General features: G+C 40.6%; 1 protein-coding gene across 2 annotated transcripts in view; it reads right to left on the bottom strand.

The window, feature by feature from the left end:
- Positions 1-14,901, bottom strand: part of MFSD14B (major facilitator superfamily domain containing 14B) — a 106,051-nt gene extending 91,150 nt beyond the window's left edge. For both annotated transcript variants that reach the window (XM_049897186.1, XM_049897187.1), the window contains exon 1: positions 14,449-14,901. In XM_049897186.1, coding sequence (XP_049753143.1) covers positions 14,449-14,553 — 105 coding nt within the window. In that variant the 5' untranslated portion in view covers positions 14,554-14,901. The remainder of the gene's footprint in view (positions 1-14,448) is intronic.
- Positions 14,902-24,671: the final 9,770 nt, after the last annotated feature.

The following is a 24,671-nucleotide window of genomic DNA, read 5'->3' as shown; positions in this document are numbered from 1 at the left end:
CAAAAGATTTAATCAGGCAGAATGCAGAATCAGTGAATCAGAGGATAAAACAGTTAAAATTACCAAGGCAGAAGAGCACTAAAAACACAGGCTCAAAAAAGCAGAGCACAGTTTAACAGAACTGTGGAACAACAACAAAAGACCTAATATATGCATCACAGGAATTGCAGAAGGAGATGAGAGAAAAGGACAGAAAGAGTATTTGCAGGAATAATGACAGAAAATTTCATCAATCTAACGAAGGACACGAATCTACAAATCCAAGAAGCATAAAGAACTCGAACCGGGAAAAATCCAAGAGATTTACATCAAGACACATCACAGTTAGGCTCTCAAAAAGTAAAGATAAAGAGAGAATCCTTAAAGCAGTGGGACAGAAGCAAACAGTCACAAACAATCCCCAATAAGATTAAATGCCGATTTCTCCTCAGAAACACTGGAGGTCAGAAGGCAATGGAATGAAATATTTAAAGTGCCAAGGGAAAAAAAAAAAAAAAAACCTGTCCATCAAGAATACTAGAGCCAGCAAAACTGTCTTTCAGGAATGATGGTGACTTCTGAACAACATCGTGCCATAGACAGAAGTGACATGCTGTCCTTCCACAGCAAAGACCTGAAAAACTAAGCAAAACAGAAACAAACGTCAGTCCTGGAACCCAAAGTGTCAAATGAAGACATAAAGAACTCAGCTAAGCACCGAACAGAATAAGTTACTGACAAAAAACAGAGAGCAAGGAGAAATACGTGCGGAAGTCTCCTATCAGCTAACGCTGCACAGATTTGCCATCTTGGACTCCTGTCGGACACTGGCAGACAAGGAGCACGGGAAAGCAGCTTCATGGAGCTCCCAACAGGAGACAGAGCACCTGGTAACCTGCAATACACACTTTCCCACCCCTATCCTCTCCCCGCTGCTCCAGCTCCACCTCCATGCTTCCTGGCTGGCAGTGGTGGCTCAGCCAGCCAGGAAGTGCAGCGTCTGTGCCGCTTGGATTCGCCCCACCCACATCAGAGGTTGGCAGACAGCGAGGATGGGAAAGCAGCTTCACAAAGTTCCCAGCAGGAGACAGAGCACCTGGTAACCAGCAATATACACTTTCCTAACCCTCACCTTTCTTCCCCCGCTCCGCTCCCTTGGCCTCCTCTGTTTCCCACCAGCCATGGTGTCTTGGCCTGGAGGCAACTGCTTCGGTCCCAGGCTATTTGGATACACCCAACTCACACTGAGTGCCATTTCTCTGTTGCTAGCATTGCTTTTTTCTGTTTCTTTTAGGTTCTTCCGTATCCCCTACCACCTCCCCCGCCTTCCTTTCTCTCAACCATCTGGATCTGTGTGCCATCCTTGCTTCCTCTTGAAAGGCTGTGAAGCAACACTTGACTGGGGAACCACCCCCCTGGTCCACGACACCATGATGGTGAGATCCCCAAGGCTTTTTTTTTTCTTTGTTCTGTTTATTTGTTTTTTCTTTCCACAGCTTGGGAGCCCCTCCTAGCCAGGTTGCACTGCACGGCTTAAGAGCCACTCCTTCGATCTGCGCAGATGCATAGGTGGAATCCTGGGGTATTTATTTTTTCTTTATTTTTCTCTTTTTTCCTTTCTGTCTCTCTTCACTTCTCAGTTCTCATCTCTCTATACTTACCTTCCTTTCCTGTCTGCTGAATACCTGGCACTATGTGACATCCACACAACCTCTAGCCTGAGAGTCACTTCCCCAGTTTTTGCAGCCACACCAGTGGGACCCCTTGGGGCTTTTCTTTTCTTTCCTTCCAGATTTTTATCTAGTATTTTTTCTTTTTCCTTTCCTCCATTTCTCAGTTTCCCATCTCTCCACTCCAACGGCAAGTTCCCTTAGCACTCTTTTTGTTTGTTTGTTTTTTGCTTCTGTTTCTCTCTCCTCTTACCCATACCTGTATTAGCTCCACACATCACAACCTCCCCCCTCCTTCCTGCCTACCTGCACCATGCTGAACATCACACCCCCGAGCAGTATAGGCACGGCCTACTAGAACCTGCCCAGCATAGGTTCCTGGCCCACTCTGTCGGCCCTAGTGCATGCCACAAACAACCCAACCCAGCTCTTCTCCTTCAGCAGAACCTACCCTGCCCATTGGACAAGGAGGTAAAAAGCATCCTGACAACAGACAAGTAAACAACAAAGAATGCATAGCCAGCCTGCTCAGACATAATCAAATAAAACAAAAAAGATGAAACAAACAGAACTACAATCAACAAATGAAGAAAACAACTACTGAATGTCTTGAAGACAGCAGACAATACCAAAATGTATTAAAAAAAAAAAAAAAAGGATGCTTCCATTAGGCATCTAAAATAAAACACCAGATGACTTTCCAGTAGAAAAAAAGGCACCAGAACTTCCTGATAGGGAATTCAAATCTCTACTATTCAGGGCTATCCAAGAGGTAAAGCAAAAAGCAGACAAAAATGAGGAAAAAAGAGACAAATTCATGGAAATGGCAGACAAATTCATGGAAAATACAGACAAAAAAGTGGAAGGATTCAGGACAATACAGAACAAACTCCCAAAATAAATTCACAACTAAAAATTATACAAAAACAATTAGAAATCCAAAAAATAAACAAGATTTCAAAAATGGACACTGTCATAGAAGGGTGAGGAGCAGGTTTGAAATAACAGAAGACAGGATCAGTGAAACTGAAGACAAACACCTGGGCATAACTCTGTTTCAGGAAAAATTAGAAAAAAGAATGAAGAAACTGAGAATTATGTGGGATACAATCAAAAGCAAAATTTTGCAAGTGATCAGAGTTCCAGGACAGGGGACAAAACGGAAAACAGAGAGGACCACTGAAGAATTGCTGACAGAAAACTTTTCTAATACCATCAAAGATGAAAAGCTGACTATCCAAGAAGCTCAATGGGCCCCATATGGGATAGACCCCACGACAAAATCACCAAGGCATAATCACACTCGCTAAAACAAAACAAAAAAAAGAATTCTGAGAGCAGCTCACGAAAAACAAAAAGTCACATACAGAGAAGAAACAATAAGACTAAGTTCTGATAATTCCACAGAATTCCCCATGCAGGGAAGAAGGCAACAGGATGACATATAAAAAACCGTGAAAGAAAAAAACTGCCAACCAAAAATAACAAATCCTGCAAAACTCTCATTCAAATATGACGGTGAAATTAGGACATTTGCAGATACACAAAAATTAAGGGAATACATAAAAACCAAACCAAACTTACAAGAATTATTAAAAGAGTCCTTCGGTCTGAGAACAAACATCAGACCACAGCCTGAATCTAGGATGCAAGATTGTACCAGCCAGATACCAACCTAGGAAATGAACTCCCAAGGACTATACAAAACCAAAAGAATTACAACAGGGAACCAGAGAGGTTAACCTGTAATGACAACAACATCAGAACAACAGAAGAATGAATAAGTGGTCTAGGTATAGAACTTTCTAATGGAGAGGAAGGCAAGGCAATACCAAATAATAATAGATTGGTTCAAACCTAGGAAGATAAATTTCAAGATAACCACAAAGAAAGTTAAAACTATTCATCAAAATAAAGAAAAAAACGAAGTTGTAATAAAAACAAAATCTACAAAAACAAATGAAAAAGAAATCCATAAACAAAAGGAATTCAGCACAGGAGAGTAAAAGGAACAAAGAAGATGTCAGCACCACAAAAAAAAAAAGTGCTACAAAATGCAAGCAATAAACTCACACCTACCAATAATTACACTGAATGTAAATGGCCTAAATGCACCCATAAGGAGACACAGAGTGACAGAATGGATGAAAAAACAGGATCCATCAATATACTGTCTTATTATAAGAGACACGCCTTAGAAACAAAGATGTAAATTTATTAAAAATCAAAGGATGGAAAAAAATATATCAAGCAAATAACTTCCAAAAAACAGCAGGAGTGACAATGCTAATCTCACATAAAATAGACTTTAAAACAAAATCCACCATAAAAGACAAAGAAAGGAATGATTATTATATTAAAGGAAAGGAACGATCTACCATGAAGACTTAACCGTAATAAACATCTACACACCCAATGTCAGGGCTCCAAAATACATAAACTCTTTAAAAGCACTGAAAAGAGAAACTGACAGTTCCAAAATAATAGTAGACTTCAACACACTACTCTCCGTAAAGGACAGAACATTTAGAAAGATCCTCAACAAAGATACAGAAGAGCTAAAGGGCACAATCAGCCAACTTGACCTCATAAACATATATAGAACACTCCACCTAGCAGCTGGAAAGTACACATTCTTTTCGAAAGCACATGGAACGTTCTCCATAATAGGCCACATCTTAGGCCACAGAGCAACCCTCAACAAAATTCCAAACACTGAGATAATAGAAAGTATCTTCTCTGACCACAACACCATCAAAGTAGAAATCAACACCAGGAAGAATAAGAAAAAAAAAAAAATTAAATGGAAACTGGATAACACCCTACTTAAAAACCACTGGGTAATAGAAGAAATCAGAGACGGAATCAAAAAATTCCTAGAATCTTTTAAGAATGAAAACAGACCATACCAAAACCTCTGGGACACAGCAAAGGCAGTCCTCAGAGGTCAATTTATAGCAATAGATGCATACATCAAACAAGGACAAGATCAAAACACTAGCTACACAACTTGAACAAATAGAGAACAGCAAGAGAAGCCCACAGTCACCAGAAGTAATAAAGATTAGACCAGAAATAAATGAAATAGAGAATAGAAAAACAGTAGAATCAACAAAATATGGTTCTTCAAAAGGATCAACAAAATCGACAAACCACTGACAAAGCTGACAAAAGAAAAACATGAGAGGATGCAAATAACCAAACAAGAAATGAAATGGGGGACGTTACAACCAACCCAAGTGAAACGGAAAGGACCATAAAGAAGTACTATGAACAACTGTACTTCCAAGAAATCTGAAAACCTAGAGGAAATGGGCAAATTTCTAGAAACACACTACCTACCCAACTAACACAAAATGATGTTGAAAATCTGAACAGACCCGTAACAAAAGAGATTGAAAAGGTAATTAAAAAAAAAAAAAAACTCCAAACAAACAAAAAAAGCCCTGGCCCAGATGGCTTCACTGGAGTATTCTACCAAACATTCTGAGAAGAGCTTATGCCAGTACTACTCAAACTATTTTAGAACACAGAAAAGGAAATGATACTTCTGAATTCATTGTATGAAGCCAGCATAACCAGGATACCAAAACCAGGCAATCATCAAGGCACCACAAAAAAAGAAAATTACAGACCAGTCTCTCTCATGAATATAAATGTAAAAATTCTCAACAAAATTCTAGCCAATAGAATTTAGCACCGTATCAAAAAAATAATACACCACAGCCAAGTAGGATTCATACCAGGTAAGCAAAGATGATTCAACATTAAAAAAAAATCAACTTAATTCACCACATAAATAAAAGGAAAGAATTACATGATCATCTAAACCAACACAGAAGAGGCAGTCAACAAAGTCCAACACCCATTCCTGATAAAAACTCTCAATAAAATAGGTATAGAGGGGAAATTTCTCAACATAATAAAGGGCATCTACGCTTTTTTTTTTTTTTTTTACGCAAAAACAACGGCCAACATCATTCAAAATGGAGAGAGGTTGAAAACGTTCCCCTTGAGAACAGGAATAAGACAAGGATGTCCTTTATCACCACTCCTATTTAACATTTGGCTGGAAATTCTAGCTCAGCAATAAGATAAGAAAAAGAAATAAAAGGCATCCAAATTGGTAATAAAGAAGCTAAACTGTCCTTATTTGCAGATGATCTGACACACCACACAGAAAACCCAAAAGACCCCACAAGAAAACTACTGGAACTAATAGAAAGATTCAGCAGATTAGCAAGATACAAGACAAACATACAAAAATCAGCTGGATTCGTATACACCAAGGAAGAGAATGATGAAAAGGATATCATGAAAACAATACCATTTATAATATCCCCTAAAAAAAAAAAAAAAACTTAGGAATAAATCTAACCAGGGATGTAATGATCTATACAAAGAAAACATGAAACACTACTGCAAGAAACCAAAAGAGATCTACATAAATGGAAAAACATACCACGCTCATGGATAGGTAGACTCAACATTGTGAAAATGACAACCCTACCAAAAGTGTTTTACAAATACAATGCAATCCCGTTCAAATACCAACAACAGTCTTTAAAGAGACGGAAAAACTTATCACTAACTTTATATGGAGATGGAAGAAGCCCTGGAAAACTATTCAGTCTGAGGTTTGGCAGAATGCAGCTGTTGCTGAGGCACACGAAAAGCAGTTACTGATGCTGCTTAGGCATAAACAAACACTTCATGAGGTTTGTTTCCTTGGTCAGTCATGGTTTCATTGGTTATTTTGGACAACTGGCCTAATATTATTGTCAGTGTTTCTATCCTACCTCCTGATTTGCTGTATGGTTCTTGGGATCTTAAAAACCAGATGGTACCCAATTACCATTTACTGAGCATTTCTGATTATAGATTCTCTAACGAGATCATGACCCAAAGGAGGGAATCATGAGAGGGTTGTACATAATTCTCTTGGAATCCAGATTTCTGGCTTTCATAGAAGTTGGGGCAACCTACACAGGCCATCGCCTTTAGGTATCCTTTTGAACCTCAAGCTTTGAGAAAAAAACTGATTCCTGAAGCCACTTTGAATCAAACGATAACCCAGATAAACTGTTAAGACCCTTTTGCTCTGGGCATTGTGCCTTTTGTTTTCAAGAATTCAGTTTGTATTGAGAAACTGACTCCAAAGATCAGACTAAGAGTTATGTTTAGGGTAAATCAGTAATGGGTTTAATCAGTCTTCAAGACAATGTTCTGTGAAATACCTGTCTAATGTTTGTTATCAAACTCTCACCCTCTTGGTATACAGAAAATTAATTAAAGAAATCAGGTTCTCAGAAGAGATCAGATGTCATGGCTCAGACTCCATTTTGTCTTAGATTCTACTTCTGCTTCTGAGAAAGTGACCCATGACTGTGAATAGGTAAGCCAAGGAGGGGCAGCTTGCCCTCAGGGAGAACACTTGGTAAGTTTTAGACAGATTAACTGGAGACCTCCAACAGGAGAAGTCTATCCAGTATTATCTTGCTAATCATATATTCTTTAATGGGAACTTGTTTGTCACATGTAAATTTTTCCATACCTTCTGTTTTCTCTAGACAAGCTTTGAGTGTCCTTTATAGAGGTATGCATTTGTGTGGTAGATCCAACTAAATTAATTTAGATCATCCCTTTCCAATTGACAGTGAATTTACATGGGCAATCTCTTGTTTAGATTCCTGGTGAATGCTTGGGCAATGCACTTTGGGAACCTTAGGATTACCTTTAGATATTCATAATGATGATGCCAGTAAACACTGGAAAGGTAATGTCAATTTGCTACCCATTGTAAAATGAGAGTCAGAAGAAAGCCCACTGGTCCAACACTCAGGGTATGGCTGGGAACTTTAATTCGTACTTATAGTATATGTGAATTAGAGAAATCTTTTTAAAAATCCATCAATCACTATGGAACAAATAGCAGATGAAGTTGCTAGAGAGATGGAAGCACAACAGTGATCTCTAACCTCATAAACCAAGCTGACATGAGTTAACAGAACAGCCTGAGATTTTTATTGTCCCAAAAAAGTGTAGTCTGTGCTGTAACAAATACCTCTTGTTACATTTGCATAAATAACACAGGAGTAGAACAAGATATATATAACATTAGACAGCAGGTTACTTGGTTATACCTGTAACACCCTTAAAACACCAGATTTATTTGGTTGGTCACCATCAGGAATAAGTACGTGGGCAAGTAACATTCTTAGTCTACATCCTGATAGTATTAGGCATAATAAAATTTACCCTCTACTGTCGTACACACTTACAAGACAAAAGAAAGCCTCCAGTTAAAATGTTGACGTACATTGAGTCTGCTCACTTTGGCAATGCGACTGATTAGAACACCGCTCTTATTTAAGATTCTCGTAAAGAACCAAATGGTATCTGGTGGAAAACCAGCACTGTCAGTCTAAAGAACTGCCATGGCTGCCATCTAGGAGCTCAGCAAAGTCCAGGTATTGATCATCGACGTGTTATCGCCTATCTCCGATCAAAATAAGGGAATGATTTAGGAAATAATACTGGAGTCATCATTCCCTGTCCTTGAGGATAGAGAATTTGACGCAGGTGGAGCTGGGCTCATAAGGACTCACAAGGACACATCAGCTGGGCCCTGAGGTATAAAGACAAATAGCTAAGATAATCTTGGAAAATATCTTTAGGGAACCAAAGACTTTCCACTCTTACCTTTTTCTATTAGCATTTAAAAACCAAACTAAACCCAGTGCCCGAGTCGATTCCGACTCATAGTGACCCTATAGGACAGAGTAGAACTGCCCCATCGAGTTTCCAAGGAGCGCCTGGCGGATTCAAACCGCCGACCCTTTGGTTAGCAGCCGTAGCACTTAACCACTATGCCACGAGGGTTTCCTATTAGCACTTAGTCAACAGAAATTTACTGGACCAGTGAAGACCCTCCTGACTGTTGATTACTGAAACCTTTACCAATGTTTGTAAAGAAAGATGATTCAAAACGTAGGATCACAATTTCTAGCCAAGCTGTGAAAAGGTGAAACTTTCAATGGTTTTGCCCATTTTGTAATGTTAATGTATACTTATGACTCTGTAACTTTCTTTGGACTCGGGCAGATGTGGCTGTGGCAGCATGCTTGTCCGTTTTCCCATTCTACCTTATTCTGTAATATTTCCTTGGAATCGGGCAGACATGGCTCTGGCAGCATGCTTGCCCGCTTCTCAACTTTTGCCCTTTTGAATATAGGCCAAATAAAACTTTCTTTTGCTTTACTAAAAAAAAAAAAGAAAATGGGCAAAGGAAATGAACAGACACTTCACCAAAGAAGACATTCAAGCAGCCAACAGACGCATGAGGAAATGTTTGTGATCACTAGCCATTAGAGAAATGCAAATCAAAACCACAATGAGATACCAGTAGTTTTACTTCTAAGTATGTACCACAGGGATCTAACAGAACTGACACAAACAGATATATGCATACCCATGTTCATCGCAGCACTAGTCACAATAACAACTAGGTGGAAACAATCTAAGTGCCTATTCATGGATGAATGGACAGATAAAGTGTGGTACATACATACATACAATGAAATACTACTCAGCGATAAAGAAAAATGAGTTACCAAAATATCCTGAAACATGGATGAAACTGGAGGACGTTATGTTGAGTGAAATAAGTCAATCACAAAAAACTCCCAAATATTGTATGCTCTCACTTTTATGAAATGACATGAATAAGTAAATATACAGAAACTAATGTTCATCAGTAGTTACCAGGGATGGAGGGTGGCGGAGAAGAAGTATTCCCTAGGTAGTAGTCACTGTTTGCTTATAAAAATTAAAAAGGTAGGTGAAGTTTGCACAGCATAATGGATGAAATGATGTCAATAAGCTGTACCTAGGGAAAAAGTGATGAATGAGAAAATGCTAGGTTGTGTACAGTTTTGCAACAATAACAACCACCCCAAAAAGGCAAGGGGGGCTTACAGGTGCTGATACTACAGTGAAAGCTGTGAGAGTGGGAACTGAATAGGACGGCCTTGTTTTTCTGCCTTTGACAGAGTGCAGTCTTAACATTTTTCTCACTGGTTTTAGAAGAAAATAATTGAAGAAATGATGTCAATAAGCTGTACCTAGGGAAAAAGTGATGAATGAGAAAATGCTAGGTTGAATACAGTTTTGCAACAATAACAACCACCCCAAAAAGGGGGGCGGGGCTTACAGGTGCTGATACTACAGTGAAACCTGTGAGAGTGGGAACTCAATAGGACGGCCTTGTTTTTCTGCCTTTGACAGAGTGCAGTCTTAACACTTTTCTCACTCGTTTTAGAGGAAAATATTTGAGTTTTCCTTATCTGACAGGTTTCTACCTTACATAGGTTCCAGCTTTCACCAGTTATACTGTAATTAGGCATAACAAATCACCTCACGGGACTAGTTTTCTTGGTTTGGGGGCTTGGGGTCATGGTCTCGTGGGACAATTCAGTCAGTTAGCATAATATAGTTCCTAAAGTTTATGTTCTACCTTCCCAGTATAACGAGTAGTGTCTGGGGTCTTAAAAGCTTACGAACTGGTCATCTAAGATACAACTATTGGTCTTCATTCACCTAGAACAAGAAAAAGAAAGAAACCTAAAAATCAGAGAAGGAACTGGACTACAGTACGTCTACTTGAACTACTGCCTCCTTCTTGAGTCCAGAGTAGATGGTGCCTGGCTACCACTACTGAATATTCTGATCAGAAACACAACAGACGAATCTTGATAAAAATGTGAAACAGAACTTGAAATTCTTAAGAGAATCAAGGCTTACTGGACCTACTAGGCTGGAGGAGTCGCCGAGACTATAGTCTTGAGTTGCTCTTCAAACCTTGAACTGAAATTATCTCCTGAAGTCACCTTTAAACTAAGTAACAGTTTAGCCCAGAAAGTAAACACTGTCACCCTTTATTACTGCATTTCTTTTAAAAAAAAAAAAATCTATGTAAGACCAAAGGTTCAACATCTATTTTACAGCATCTATGAGAAGGATATTATGAGAAGGATAGGGGACAGGGAGATTAAGTAAATGGAAGTGAAAAAACTAGAACAGAAACGAGGAGAACACTGACACCATGTAGAGAATGTAACCAATGTCACTGTTCCTTATGTCTAGAAACTGCAATGGGAACAGGTTTTGCTGTGTATATTTTCAACCCCCTCCAAATAAAACTTGGTTGTGCCCATGCATTTCTTTGCAGAAGATCTTTACTATCCACTGGATGCCAAGGATAAATGATCCCAAAAGTACTTTTCCTCTACCAGGGTATGAAGACTAAGTGCCACAGGCAATCTGCTGTGATACGCAAATAATCCTGATAAGACACCTCAAAGTGTATGTGTACACAAACAGTCTGGAAGGGACAGAGCAAGAGCTTTTTTGACTCACACATCTCCCTTTTCCAGAAGGCAATGATCACTTGGAGTAAATCCTTGATTCTATTTTTCAGCTCAATACTCTCTTTGCCAGTATTAAACAAGGTAGAAAAAAGTTGTCAGCCAAAGCCCTGTACATGGATAGTTTTCCCCATGATTATTAGTAGCATGTAAGAACCTGAAACCATGAGTGCCACTGGGAACAACTTACAAGAAAATCCTAAGACTTAAATGAAATCAAATCACAGGGGCTATATAAGACATGACACCTGAAGTGTGGATGTGATCCTAGAAAGAAAATGCAAGCAGGAAAAATGCTTAATTTGGGGGCACTGGGATATGACAAAAGGTCCCGGGGTGGTGCAAATGGTTTGCACTCGACTACTAACCTAAAGGCTGGTAGTTCGAAGCCACCCAGTGGCACCCCAGAAAAGAAGCCTGGTTATCTGCAGTAAAGATTGCAGCCAAAGAAACCCTATAGAGCAGTTCTACTCTGTAGCACACGGGGTTGCCACTGACTCAAAATCAACTCAATGGTAATGGGTTTTGGGTTTTTTTTTGGCATATAACACAAGCTGCCAATTTCCACACACTCAGAAAAGCACCAGTGTCTGAACTCTGCCATCTGCCCCTGCTAGTCATCTCACTGAGCATTTAGCCAGCACCAAGGAAACTCATTCTTGGTTTTCCTTGCAGTTTATCAATCCTAACTCCATGCTACACCCTCAAGAGACAAGAAAGACTGGGCAGGAATCCACCAGTGGCCAAAATTGGCAGAGTAGCATCAGAAGCCAAAGGAGAAGAAATCAGGGAATAAAGTGTTTAGGCTTCTGTGAGTAAACATCCCTCAAAAGTTCTTGCTCTAAACATATAAAATTAGCAACTTCAAGGTTAGGGTCTAGTTCCTACCTGGATTAGGAAATGGGAGAACTGAATACTTTTATTGCAGACTGAGGATCACCTAAACATTCTGACCAATCATCTATGCAAAATATACTGAGAAATAAGAACGCATGTTGATGCCACATACAACAGAATGGAACACTGCCTGGTCCTATACCATCTTCATAGTTGTTGGTATGCTCAAGTCCACTGTTGTGGCCAGTGAATATTCTGAATGCCTTCCAATGCAAGGAGCTCACCTTTCAGCACTATATCGGACAATATTCTGTTGTAATCCATGGGATTTTTGTTGGCTAATTTTTGGATATACATCACCAGGCCTTTCTTCCTAGTCTGTATTAGTCTGATAGCTCTGTTGAAACCTGTCCACTATAAGAGACCCTACTGGTATTTGAAATATGGGTGGCAGAGCATACAGTATCACAGCAACACAAAAGCTACCACAGTATGACCAAGGGACAGATGGATGGGAGAATAACAAAAATAGCTAAAGTTTATTAAGTACTTTTTTTTTTTTAATAAGTACTAGATGATTATTTTGAAGGCTGATTATTAATTCAAAGAGATTAGGTAAATTGCCCCAAATTACACATTTAATATAAGGTGGGAACTAGGATTCCAAGCTAGCTTACCTAATCACTATGCTATGATGCTTTGACCTGCCAGTTTCTTTTTATCCAGTAAGCCATGGGGAGCCAATGAAAAAATTTTAAGGTCAGCAGTAATGATCATATTTACATGTTAGATGAATATAATCAAGCAATGTGGAGGGCAGACTGAAGCTGAGGCAGTGCGAGGGTCTAAAATGAGATAGTCAAAGCCTAGGTCAAAAATGCTGAGGAACTGAACCAGAGGAATGCAGTGCAGAGCATAAAAATGGAAAACCTTCATGTGCTAAACTTAGGTGGATATTGTAACTATAGGAAGGGATGCGAGGCTACCTCTCAGCTTACTAGCTTGTCTACTGCTTAGTAATTACTGTTCATCAATTCAAAGAAGACAGAAGGACCTGGTGGTTTGGTTTTGTTTAGGGAGCAGGGAGATGACAAGTCTACTTTTTACATAACAAGAGAAGCCAATATAAAATGAGAGAAGCCAGTTCTACAGAATTTCTCTCCCTCTGCCAAGATAAGCTTTCCATATTACAGAGATGCTGTCTTTGATATAAGGGGATCCCATTTTTTTTTTTTAAAGCAAGGAGTCATGTGTGCTGGGACGGGCCTTCAACATTACCAAGCCCTCATTTTACAGATTAGGCACTAAGTGGCAAGACTGGAACTAGGACTAGAAATCAACTCTGCTGGCTCCATTCTACTTACTGCTCCTTCTACTTCACTCACCCTCCCAACTCTACTAATGGGGATTCGCATTACCAAGTATGCACACGCTGTTTAACTAAAAGCAAAATTAGATACATAAACTAAATTTCCACGTCGGCTTCTGTTATTTGTAATGTTTTCTACTGTATTTCATGTGCTAAATAGACACACAAAAATTTTTCTTTTCCTTTTTAAACTTGGGCCTTGAAGAAATAGCACAAATAATAAGCCTCTCTATGCTTAATATTCCACCCTATGAACAAAAGCCATGCTGATAAAGCCTGTTTTGCAGAATCCAGGGCAATTAAACCAGGGCTTTCCCGTGCTGGTGTCAGAACTCATTCAAACTCACGTAAAACTGGAGAGACCGGCCTGAACAGGCTCCTCAACCGGACCCTGGGAGCCTCAGCTTCCTCAGAAATTCTGCTCCCCTTAGGAATGGTTAAGCGTTTGGATGCTAACTAAAAGGTCCGGAGTTCGAATCCACCAGCCGCTCCTTGGAAACCCTCTGGGGCAGTTATACTCTGCCTTATAGGTTCGTTATGAGTGGGAATCGACTCGACGGCAACGGGTTTCGGTTTCTGGTAGGCCTGACCAAGCCTGCGACCCGACAGACGAAAGAGGAAGCCAGGAAGCAGGCGCTGCTCAGCCTACAACTTCCCGGTTTGCTATTTGGTTAAGTCTAGAGCCAAATGCCTGATTCTAAAGGCTCCCTATACATGGTCTAAAGTAGTCCTGGACAAAAACTGCACCATGACATTTCCATCAACTGTCACTCGTATGGAGAATTCTGAACTAACCCAATTTCTTACAGTAACTGCCCCAGGTTCGGTGCTTTTTGAAAAAATAACCAAACCACCTATTCTAAAGTTTTGTCTAACGATGAGAAGTCTCCACCAAAGCTGGTATTACTGGTGAATTCGACCCCCTAAAAGGAGGGCTTTCCTCCGCTCCGAGCTCCTGTCCCTCCACCAAGCTCCTGTCCCTCCACCAAGCTCCTGTCCCTCCACCAAGCTTCTGTCCCTCCACCAAGGCCGGCTACACAAACAGGCGGGCTCCGGTGCCAGGGTCGCGGCCCCGGACTTCAGCCGCGAAGCACGACTCCCTCCACCCTCAGCTTCCCGTGACCTCGGACCTCGGAGCACACGCGGCCGGACCCTCGCCCGCGCTCACCGAGCTGCTGCCTGCGGCCTGCGCGCCCGCGCGCTTCTCCGGCATAGCTCTCGCCTCGGGCTCCGGCGCTGCCTTCTCCGGCTGGGGCGGCGGCTCCTCGCTCATACCGTGGTCATGCCCGCGTCGGCTCGGGGAGCTCCGGAACCCGGGCGACGCCGCAGAGGCGGCGACTGGGCCCGCGCCCTCATGAGCTCCACGGCCCGCAGCGGCCTGGGGGTCGGACGGCAGCGCCAGCGCCAGCGGCGACGCCGAGGGGTGCAGGGGGCGGCCAAGGCTGGAGGCGAGGAGCGGACTGCAGCTTCAGGATCCGCACGTCACACCAGCTTCACCAACTGCGGTACTTGCGGAAGCCGGCGGCGTCAGCAGCCGGCCGGACGGAAAGCATCCCACGCCTCTCCTTCGGCCGCTCGCCGGCCCAGCCCCTAGCCCCGCTGCCGCCCAGCTCCAGTTATCAGGCCACGCCCCCGCCTCACGCAGGGCTGCCGCCCCGGGTCTCCAGCTATGCCCGCCCACTTCAATCCCCGCCTGCACGTCCCGTGCGCCGCTTTGGCGCCTCGGCTACGGCGGCGAGCCGGAAATACGTCATCTCCTGGAGCCCCCCCATCCCTCGTTTCTTTTTCCCTGGAGGCTCAGGGCTGTGTCCCGCGAGTGGGTAGGCGGTTGAGCACGAGTGTTTCTCGATGTTAGCAGTACTTAGTGGTCCTGATTTGGTGCCAACCCGCCAAAGGACTAATTCCTGATGCCTCCAGCATGTATTTAAATGGACACGTTCTGACAACAGAAAAGTCCCCCGATCTGGAATCTCGAACTGGACGAGGGGCATATGCACTGTAACTACAATTTTCTGTTCCCCATCCAAAATGAAAAGAGAACCTGACGGAGCTTACCAGGTCCGTGGGATTCGTGGGAAGGGCACAGTCTTAGGAAACATGCAGCCCTCTCTTACAGCTCACGAGTCACCTGATGGTACTGTCATAGAGCAAAACGGCAGAACCTGGTTGAAATTAAAAGTAAAGAGCTTATTGAGAGGCAGGGCAATTTGCAAATTAGGAATCACAAGGTCCAGGGGGTTCTGAACTGAGTGGTCCAAAGAGGAGGAGATAGTTCAAAGAGTTTTATAATAAAATACAAGAAACCTCAGTAAAAATTCAATGATTGGTTGACATTTAGGTAACGGTTACAAAATTGGGTGAGGGTACATCTGATTGGTAGAAGATTACGTGCATTTCTAAAAAAAATTTGTTTTCACTTACAAGGTAATTAAATTGGGTACACCTGGCCTTGGAACAATCGTGAGACCCTCCTTGCATGACTGCAGGGAGACATGCATGATTCTAAGGCTTATTTTGAGTAAGCGTCTCTTCCGAGAATTATTTAGGACTCGGCTTCCTGGCAGGGAAAGTTTTCAAGCAAGCAAAACCTTTAAGGAAACAAAATCACGTTCTTCTCAAATTGTTTACCAAGTAATTTTCTCAAGGTACGGTGGAGAGTTAGAGAAGTAACAGGCCCCATTCTCGAAGCAGAAGTTACTTTTGATTCAAAATGGAGTTTTGGCCTCAAAACTTACATAGCCACCATCCATGTTCAGAGCCCTAAGTTAATTTGGCATGCTCTTAGTACCAACAGGATGAATATGAACTTATTACTCAAAGTCAAGCACCTTCACTGGTAAAATGGAGTCAATAACCTATTTTGAGTAAATAAAAACAAAACAAACACAAAAATACATTGCCGTTGAGTGGATTCTGACTCACAGCAACCCTACAGGACAGAGTACAACTGCCTCATAGGGTTTCAAAGGAGCAGCTGGTGGATTCAAACAGCTGACCTTTTGGTTAGCAGTCGTAGCCCTTAACCACTGTGACATCAAGGCTCCTGTTTTGCGTAAGGTGTACTGAAACCAGTGACACTAATCATGATTCCATAAATACTATTGTTATTATTACTGGCCCATAAAGACCTCGTGAGATACTACATACTGCTTTGCTGATCCACCATGTGTCTGTCAGTTTGTCATACTGTGGTGGCTTGTGTGTGGCTGTGATACTGGAAGATTTGCCACTGGTATTTCAAATACCAGCAGGGCCACCCTTGGTAGACAGGTTTCAGTGGAGTTTTCAGACTAAGACAGACTAGGAAGAAGGATATGGCAGTCTACTTTGAAAAAATTGAGCAGTGAAAACCTTATGAATAGCAGCAGAACATTGTCTGACATAGTGTCAGAAGATGAGCCCCTCAGGTTGGAAGGTGCTCAAAATAGGGCCAGGGAAGAGCTGCCTCAAAGTAGAGTTGACCTTAATGATGTGGATGGAGTCAAGCTTTCAGGAGCTTCTTTTTCTGATGTGGCACAACTCAAAATAAGAAACAGTTGCAAACATCCATTAATAATTAGAATGTGGAATGTATGAAGTATGAATCTAGGAAAATTGGAAGTCATCAAAAATGAAATGCAACGCATAAGCATCGATATCCTAGGCATTAGTGAGTGAAAATGGACTGGTATTGGCCGTTTTGAATCAGACAATCAGGTGGTCTACTGTGCCGGGAATGACAAAGAGAAATGGCGTTCCGTTTATCAGCAAAAAGAACATTTCAAAATCTATCTTGAAGTACAGTGCTGTCAGTGACAGGAAAGTACCCATACACCCCTCAAGGAAGACCAGTTAATACCACTATCATTCAAATTTACACAGCAACCACTAAGACCAAAGATGAGGAAATAGAAGATTTTTACCAACTTCTGCAATCTGAAATTGATCAAACATGGAATCAAGATACATTGATAATTACTGATGATTGGAATGCAAAAGTTGGAAATGAAGAAGAGCGATCAGTAGTTGATAGAAACTATACCAGAGATTACATGATAGATTTTTGCAAGAATAACCACTTCTTCATTGCAAATACCTTTTTTTCAACAACATAAATGGCAACTATGCATGTGGACCTCGCCTATAGAAAGCACAGGAATCAAACTGACTACAGCTGTGGAAGAAGATGATGGAAAAGCACAAAATTATCAGTCAGAACAAGGCCAGGGGCCAACCATAGAATAGATCATCAATTGCTCATATGCAAGTGAAGTTGAAGAAAATTCGAAAAAGTCCATGAGACCCAAAGTACAATCTTGAGTATATCCTACCTGTAATTAGAGATCATCTCAAGAATAGGTTTGATGCGTTGAACATTAATGACCAGAGACCAGATGAGTTGTGGAATGATACCATGGACATCATACATGAAGAAAGCAAAAGGTCATTAAAAAGACAGGAAAGAAAGAAAAGACCAAAATGGATGTCAGGAGACACTCTGAAACTTGCTCTTGAACATAGAGTAGCTAAAGCAAATGGAAGAAATGATGAAGTAAAAGAGCTGAACAGAAGATTTCAAAGTACACTGGAGAGGACAAAGTGAAGTATTATAATGAAAATGTGTAAAGACCTCGAGATAGAAAACCAAAAGAAAGAACATACTCTGCATTTCTCAAGATGAAAGAACTGAAGAAAAAAATTCAAGCTTTGAGTTACAATATTGAAGGATTCTACAAGAAAAATATTTAATGATGCAGGAAGCATGAAAAGAAGATGGAAGGAATACACAGTCACTGTATCAAAAACAATTGGTCAAAGTTGAACCATTTCAGGATGTAGCATCTAATCAAGAACTGATGGTACTGAAGGAAGAAGTCCAAGCTGCACTGAAAACATTGGTGAAAAAAAGGCTCCAGGAATTGACAGAATACCAATTGAGATGTTTCAACAAACAGATGCAGCACTAGAACTGCTCATTCTTCCGTGCCAAGAAATTTGGAAGACAGCTACCTGGCCAACTGACTGAAAGAGGCCCGTATTTGTGCCCATTCCAAAGAAAGGTAATCCAACAGAATGCAGAAATTATCATACAATATCATCAGTATCACACTCAAGTAAAATTTTGCTGAAGATCATTCAAAAGCAGTTGCAGCAGTACGTCGACAGGGAACTGCCAGAAATTCAAGCCAAATTCAAAAGAGGATGTAAAACAAGGGATATCATTGCTGATGTCAGATGGAGCTTGGCTGAAAGCAGATGTTTATCTGTGGCTTATTGACTATACAAAGGCATTCAACTGTGTGGATCATAACAAATTATGGATAATATTGCAAAGAATGGGAATTCCTGTACTTCGACCAAGAGGCAGTCTTTTGAATAGAGCAAGTGGATACCATGTGGTTTAAAGTCAGGAAAGGTGTGATTCAAGGTTGTATCATTCCACCATACTTAATTAATCTGTATGCTGAACAAATAATCGATGAAGCTGGACTATATGAAGAAGAACGGGGCATCAGGATTGGAGGAAGACTCATTAACAACCTGCGTTATGCAGATAACACAGTCTTGCTTGCTGAAGGAGGACTTGAAGCACTTAATGATGAAGATCAAAGACCACAGCCTTCAGTACGGACTAGACCTCAACATAAGGAAAACAAATATCCTCACAACTGGACCAATATGCACCATAATGATAAACGAAGAAAAGATTGAAGTTGTAAAAGATTTCATTCTACTTGGATCCACAATCAACGCCCATGGAAGCAGCGGTTAAGAAATCAAAAGATGCATTGCATTGGGCAAATCTGCTACAAAAGACCTCTTTAAAGTGTTGAAAAGCAAAGATGTCACTTTAAGGACTAAGGCGCACCTGACCCAATCCCTGGTGTTTTTAGTCACCTCATATTCATGTGAAAGCTGGACAATAAATAAGGAAGACAGACGAAGAATCAATGCCTTTGATTTGTGGTGTTGGCGAAGAATATTGAATATATCATGTACTGCCAGAAGAATGAAAAAATCTGAAAGAAGTCAACCAGAATGCTCCTTAGAAGCAAGGATGGCGAGACTTTGTCTTACATACTTTGAACGTGTTATCAGGAGGGACCAGTCCTTCCAGATGGACATCATGCTTGGTAAAGTAGAGGGTCAGCGAAAAAGAGGAAGACCCTCAGTGAGATGGACTGAGACAGTGGCTGCAACAATGGGCTCAAGCATAACAACAATTCTGTGGATGACACAGGACCAGGCAGTGTTTTGTCCTGATGTATGTAGCGTTGCTATGAGTTGGAACCTACTGGACAGCATCTAACAGCAACAACATTTTGCTGATGCCGACTGTCATGGATTGAATTGTGTCACCCAAAAATATGTGTATCGCTTTGCCTAGGCCATGGTTCCCAGTATTGTGTGAATTGTCTACCATTTTGTCATCTGATTTGATTTTCCTATGTGTTGTAAATCCTATCTGTATGACATGATGAGATGGGATTAGCTGCAGTTATGATAATAAGACAGGAATCAATCTACAAGATTAGATTGTGCTTTAAGCCAATGTTTTTTGAGATATGAAAGAGAGAATCGAGCAGAGAGACGTGGGGACCTCATACCACCAAGAAAGTAGAGCCAGGAGCTGGAGTCCTTGAACTCAATCGAGGTCCCTGTGCTGAGAAGCTCCTAGTTCAGGGGAAGATTGATGATAAACACCTTCCACCAGATCCAACAGAGAAAGCCTTCCTCTGGAGCTGACACCCTGAATTTGGACTTGTAGCCTACTAGACTGTGAGAGAATAAGGTTCTGTTTGCTGAAGCCACACACTTGTGTTATTTCTGTTATAGCAGCACTGGGTATCTAAGACACCGACCCAAATCCTCAGAAGTAAAGGGCTTGGCCAGTTACAAAGCTGAGGTAATATGCGGGACCTGCTTCAGAAATTTAGAGTACAAAAACAGTCAGAATATTTTTTTCCTAAGATATTTAAGCATCAATGCTGTCTTCAAAAGATTACGAGCACCTCCCTTGAAACACTGAAGACCATATGCCTTCCAGTTTATTAAAAATTCCCAGGTGGAATTAAGTCCAATCAGTCCACTACTGATTTGCATCTCATGACCTGGTCTGTGCAGAATTCAAAGATTCTTGTGTGTGCTACTGTAATGTATCTGCTGGCCCAGGCCCCTCCCAGGTCTTGGGCTGGCACAACCTTAGTATAGCTTAATTTGCACTCACTGTTAAGACATTGCTTCCCAAAGCACATTGATGTCCAAAATCTGCCCTTGTTATAAAAACACAGACGCGGAGGCGGAGCCAAGATGGCGGACTAGGCAGACGCTACCTCGGATCCCTCTTACAACAAAGACACGGAAAAACAAGTGAATCGATCACATACATAACAATCTACGAACCCTGAACAACAAACACAGATTTAGAGACGGAGAACGAACTAATACGGGGAAGCAGCGATTGTTTCCAGAGCCTGGAGCCAGCATACCAGTCAGGTACGGCACAAGCACAGAGACCTGCTCCACCCCCCTGAACTAACCCCGGGAGGGGGACTAGCCGGTTCCACGGGCGGCGTGGGACGCAGCCGTTAGGAGAAGTCCCCGGGAGGCAGTGACTGATCTTGGAGCAGAAAGAGCAGCACCCGAGCCGGGGAACCGTCCCACAGGGATATGGACTGCACGCAGGCAGCTTCATTAACATCTGAATAGCCTGAGCCAGAGGGAGAACTCTGATAGGGATCTGACTGCAGTTTTTTTTTAGCGGATTTTCTGGAAAAACTAGTTTCCCAGTGATGGCTCGGAGACAACAATCCATATCAAACCACTTAAAGAAGCAGACCGTGACAGCTTCTCCAACTCCCCAAACAAAAGAATCAAAATCTTTCCCAAATGAAGATACAATTTTGGAATTATCAGATACAGAATATAAAAAACTAATTTACAGAATGCTTAATGATATCACAAATGAAATTAGGATATCTGCAGAAAAAGCCAAGGAACACACTGATAAAACTGTTGAAGAACTCAAAAAGATTATTCAAGAACATACTGGAAAAATTAATAAGTTGCAAGAATCCATAGAGAGACAACATGTAGAAATCCAAAAGATTAACAATAAAATAACAGAATTAGACAACACACTAGGAAGTCAGAGGAGCAGACTCGAGCAATTAGAATGCAGACTGGGACATCTGGAGGACCAGGGAATCAACACCAACATAGCTGAAAAAAAATCAGATAAAAGAATTAAAAAAAATGAAGAAACCCTAAGAATTATGTGGGACTCTATCAAGAAGGATAACCTGCGGGTGATTGGAGTCCCAGAACAGGGAGGGGGGACAGAAAACACAGAGAAAATAGTTGAAGAACTTCTGACAGAAAACTTCCCTGACATCATGAAAGACGAAAGGATATCTATCCAAGATGCTCATCGAACCCCATTTAAGATTGATCCAAAAAGAAAAACACCAAGACATATTATCATCAAACTCACCAAAACCAAAGATAAACAGAAAATTTTAAAAGCAGCCAGGGAGAAAAGAAAGGTTTCCTTCAAGGGAGAATCAATAAGAATATGTTCTGACTACTCAGCAGAAACCATGCAGGCAAGAAGGGAATGGGACGACATATACAGAACACTGAAGGAGAAGAACTGCCAACCAAGGATCATATATCCAGCAAAACTCTCTCTGAAATATGAAGGCGAAATTAAGATATTTACAGACAAACACAAGTTTAGAGAATTTGCAAAAACCAAACCAAAGCTACAAGAAATACTAAAGGATATTGTTTGGTCAGAGAACCAATAATATCAGATATCAGCACAACACAAGGTCACAAAACAGAACGTCCTGATATCAACTCAAATAGGGAAATCACAAAAACAAACAAATTAAGATTAATTAAAAAAAAAATACACATAACAGGGAATCATGGAAGTCAATAGGTAAAAGATCACAATAATCAAAAAGAGGGACTAAATACAGGAGGCATTGAACTGCCATATGGAGAGTGATACAAGGCGATATAGAACAATACAAGTTAGGTTTTTACTTAGAAAAATAGGGGTATATAATGAGGTAACCACAAAAAGGTATAACAACTCTATAACTCAAGACAAAAACCAAGAAAAACGTAACGACTCAACTAACATAAAGTCAAACACTATGAAAGTGAGGATCTCACAATTTACTAAGAAAAACGCCTCAGCACAAAAAAGTATGTGGAAAAATGAAATTGTCAACAACACACATAAAAAGGCATCAAAATGACAGCACTAAAAACTTATTTATCTATAATTACCCTGAATGTAAATGGACTAAATGCACCAATAAAGAGACAGAGAGTCACAGACTGGATAAAGAAACACGATCCATCTATATGCTGCCTACAAGAGACACACCTTAGACTTAGAGACACAAACAAACTAAAACTCAAAGGATGGAAAAAAGTATATCAAGCAAACAATAAGCAAAAAAGAAGAGGAGTAGCAATATTAATCTCTGACAAAATAGACTTTAGACTTAAATCCACCACAAAGGATAAAGAAGGACACTATATAATGATAAAAGGGACAATTGATCAGGAAGACATAACCATATTAAATATTTACGCACCCAATGACAGGGCTGCAAGATATATAAATCAAATTTTAACAGAACTGAAAAGCGAGATAGATACCTCCACAATTATAGTAGGAGACTTCAACACACCCCTTTCGGAGAAGGACAGGACATCCAGTAAGAAGCTCAACAGAGACACGGAAGATCTAATTACAACAATCAACCAACTTGACCTCATTGACTTATACAGAACTCTCCACCCAACTGCTGCAAAATATACTTTTTTTTCTAGCGCACATGGAACATTCTCTAGAATAGACCACATATTAGGTCATAAAACAAACCTTTGCAGAGTCCAAAACATCGAAATATTACAAAGCATCTTCTCAGACCACAAGGCAATAAAACTAGAGATCAATAACAGAAGAACGAGGGAAAAGAAATCAAATACTTGGAAAATGAACAATACCCTCCTGAAAAAAGACTGGGTTATAGAAGACATCAAGGAGGGAATAAGGAAATTCATAGACAGCAACGAGAATGAAAATACTTCCTATCAAAACCTCTGGGACACAGCAAAAGCAGTGCTCAGAGGTCAATTTATATCAATAAATGCACACATACAAAAAGAAGAAAGAGCCAAAATCAGAGAACTGTCCCTACAACTTGAACAAATAGAAAGTGAGCAACAAAAGAATCCATCAGGCACCAGAAGAAAACAAATAATAAAAATTAGAGCTGAACTAAATGAATTAGAGAACAGAAAAACAATTGAAAGAATTAACAAAGCCAAAAGCTGGTTCTTTGAAAAAATTAACAAAATTGATAAACCATTGGCTAGACTGACTAAAGAAATACAGGAAAGGAAACAAATAACCCGAATAAGAAATGAGAAGGACCACATCACAACAGAACCAAATGAAATTAAAAGAATCATTTCAGATTATTATGAAAAATTGTACTCTAACAAATTTGAAAACCTAGAAGAAATGGATGAATTCCTTGAAAAACACTACCTACCTAAACTAACACATTCAGAAGCAGAACAACTAAATAGACCCATAACAAAAAAAGAGATTGAAACGGTAATCAAAAAACTCCCAACAAAAAAAAGTCCTGGCCCGGACGGCTTCACTGCAGAGTTCTACCAAATTTTCAGAGAAGAGTTAACACCACTACTACTAAAGGTATTCCAAAGCATAGAAAATGACGGAATACTACCCAACTCATTCTATGAAGCCACCATCTCCCTGATACCAAAACCAGGTAAAGACATTACAAAAAAAGAAAATTATAGACCTATATCCCTCATGAACATTGATGCAAAAATCCTCAACAAAATTCTAGCCAATAGAATCCAACAACACATCAAAAAAATAATTCACCCTGATCAAGTGGGATTTATACCAGGTATGCAAGGCTGGTTTAATATCAGAAAAACCATTAATGTAATCCATCACATAAATAAAACAAAAGACAAAAACCACATGATCTTATCAATTGATGCAGAAAAGGCATTTGACAAAGTCCAACACCCATTTATGCTAAAAACTCTTACCAAAATAGGAATTGAAGGAAAATTCCTCAACATAATAAAGGGCATCTATGCAAAGCCAACAGCCAATATCACTCTAAATGGAGAGAACCTGAAAGCATTTCCCTTGAGAACGGGAACCAGACAAGGATGCCCTTTATCACCGCTCTTATTCAACATCGTGTTGGAAGTCTTAGCCAGGGCAATCAGGCTAGACAAAGAAATAAAAGGTATCCGGATTGGCAAGGAAGAAGTAAAGTTATCACTATTTGCAGATGACATGATTATATACACAGAAAACCCTAAGGAATCCTC

The sequence above is a fragment of the Elephas maximus genome, chromosome 9 (genome assembly GCF_024166365.1).
Source record: "Elephas maximus indicus isolate mEleMax1 chromosome 9, mEleMax1 primary haplotype, whole genome shotgun sequence".
Classification (NCBI taxonomy): domain Eukaryota; kingdom Metazoa; phylum Chordata; class Mammalia; order Proboscidea; family Elephantidae; genus Elephas; species Elephas maximus.
The sequence above is the reverse complement of the archived record's forward strand: the minus strand, read 5'-3'. Positions and strand labels throughout refer to the sequence as shown.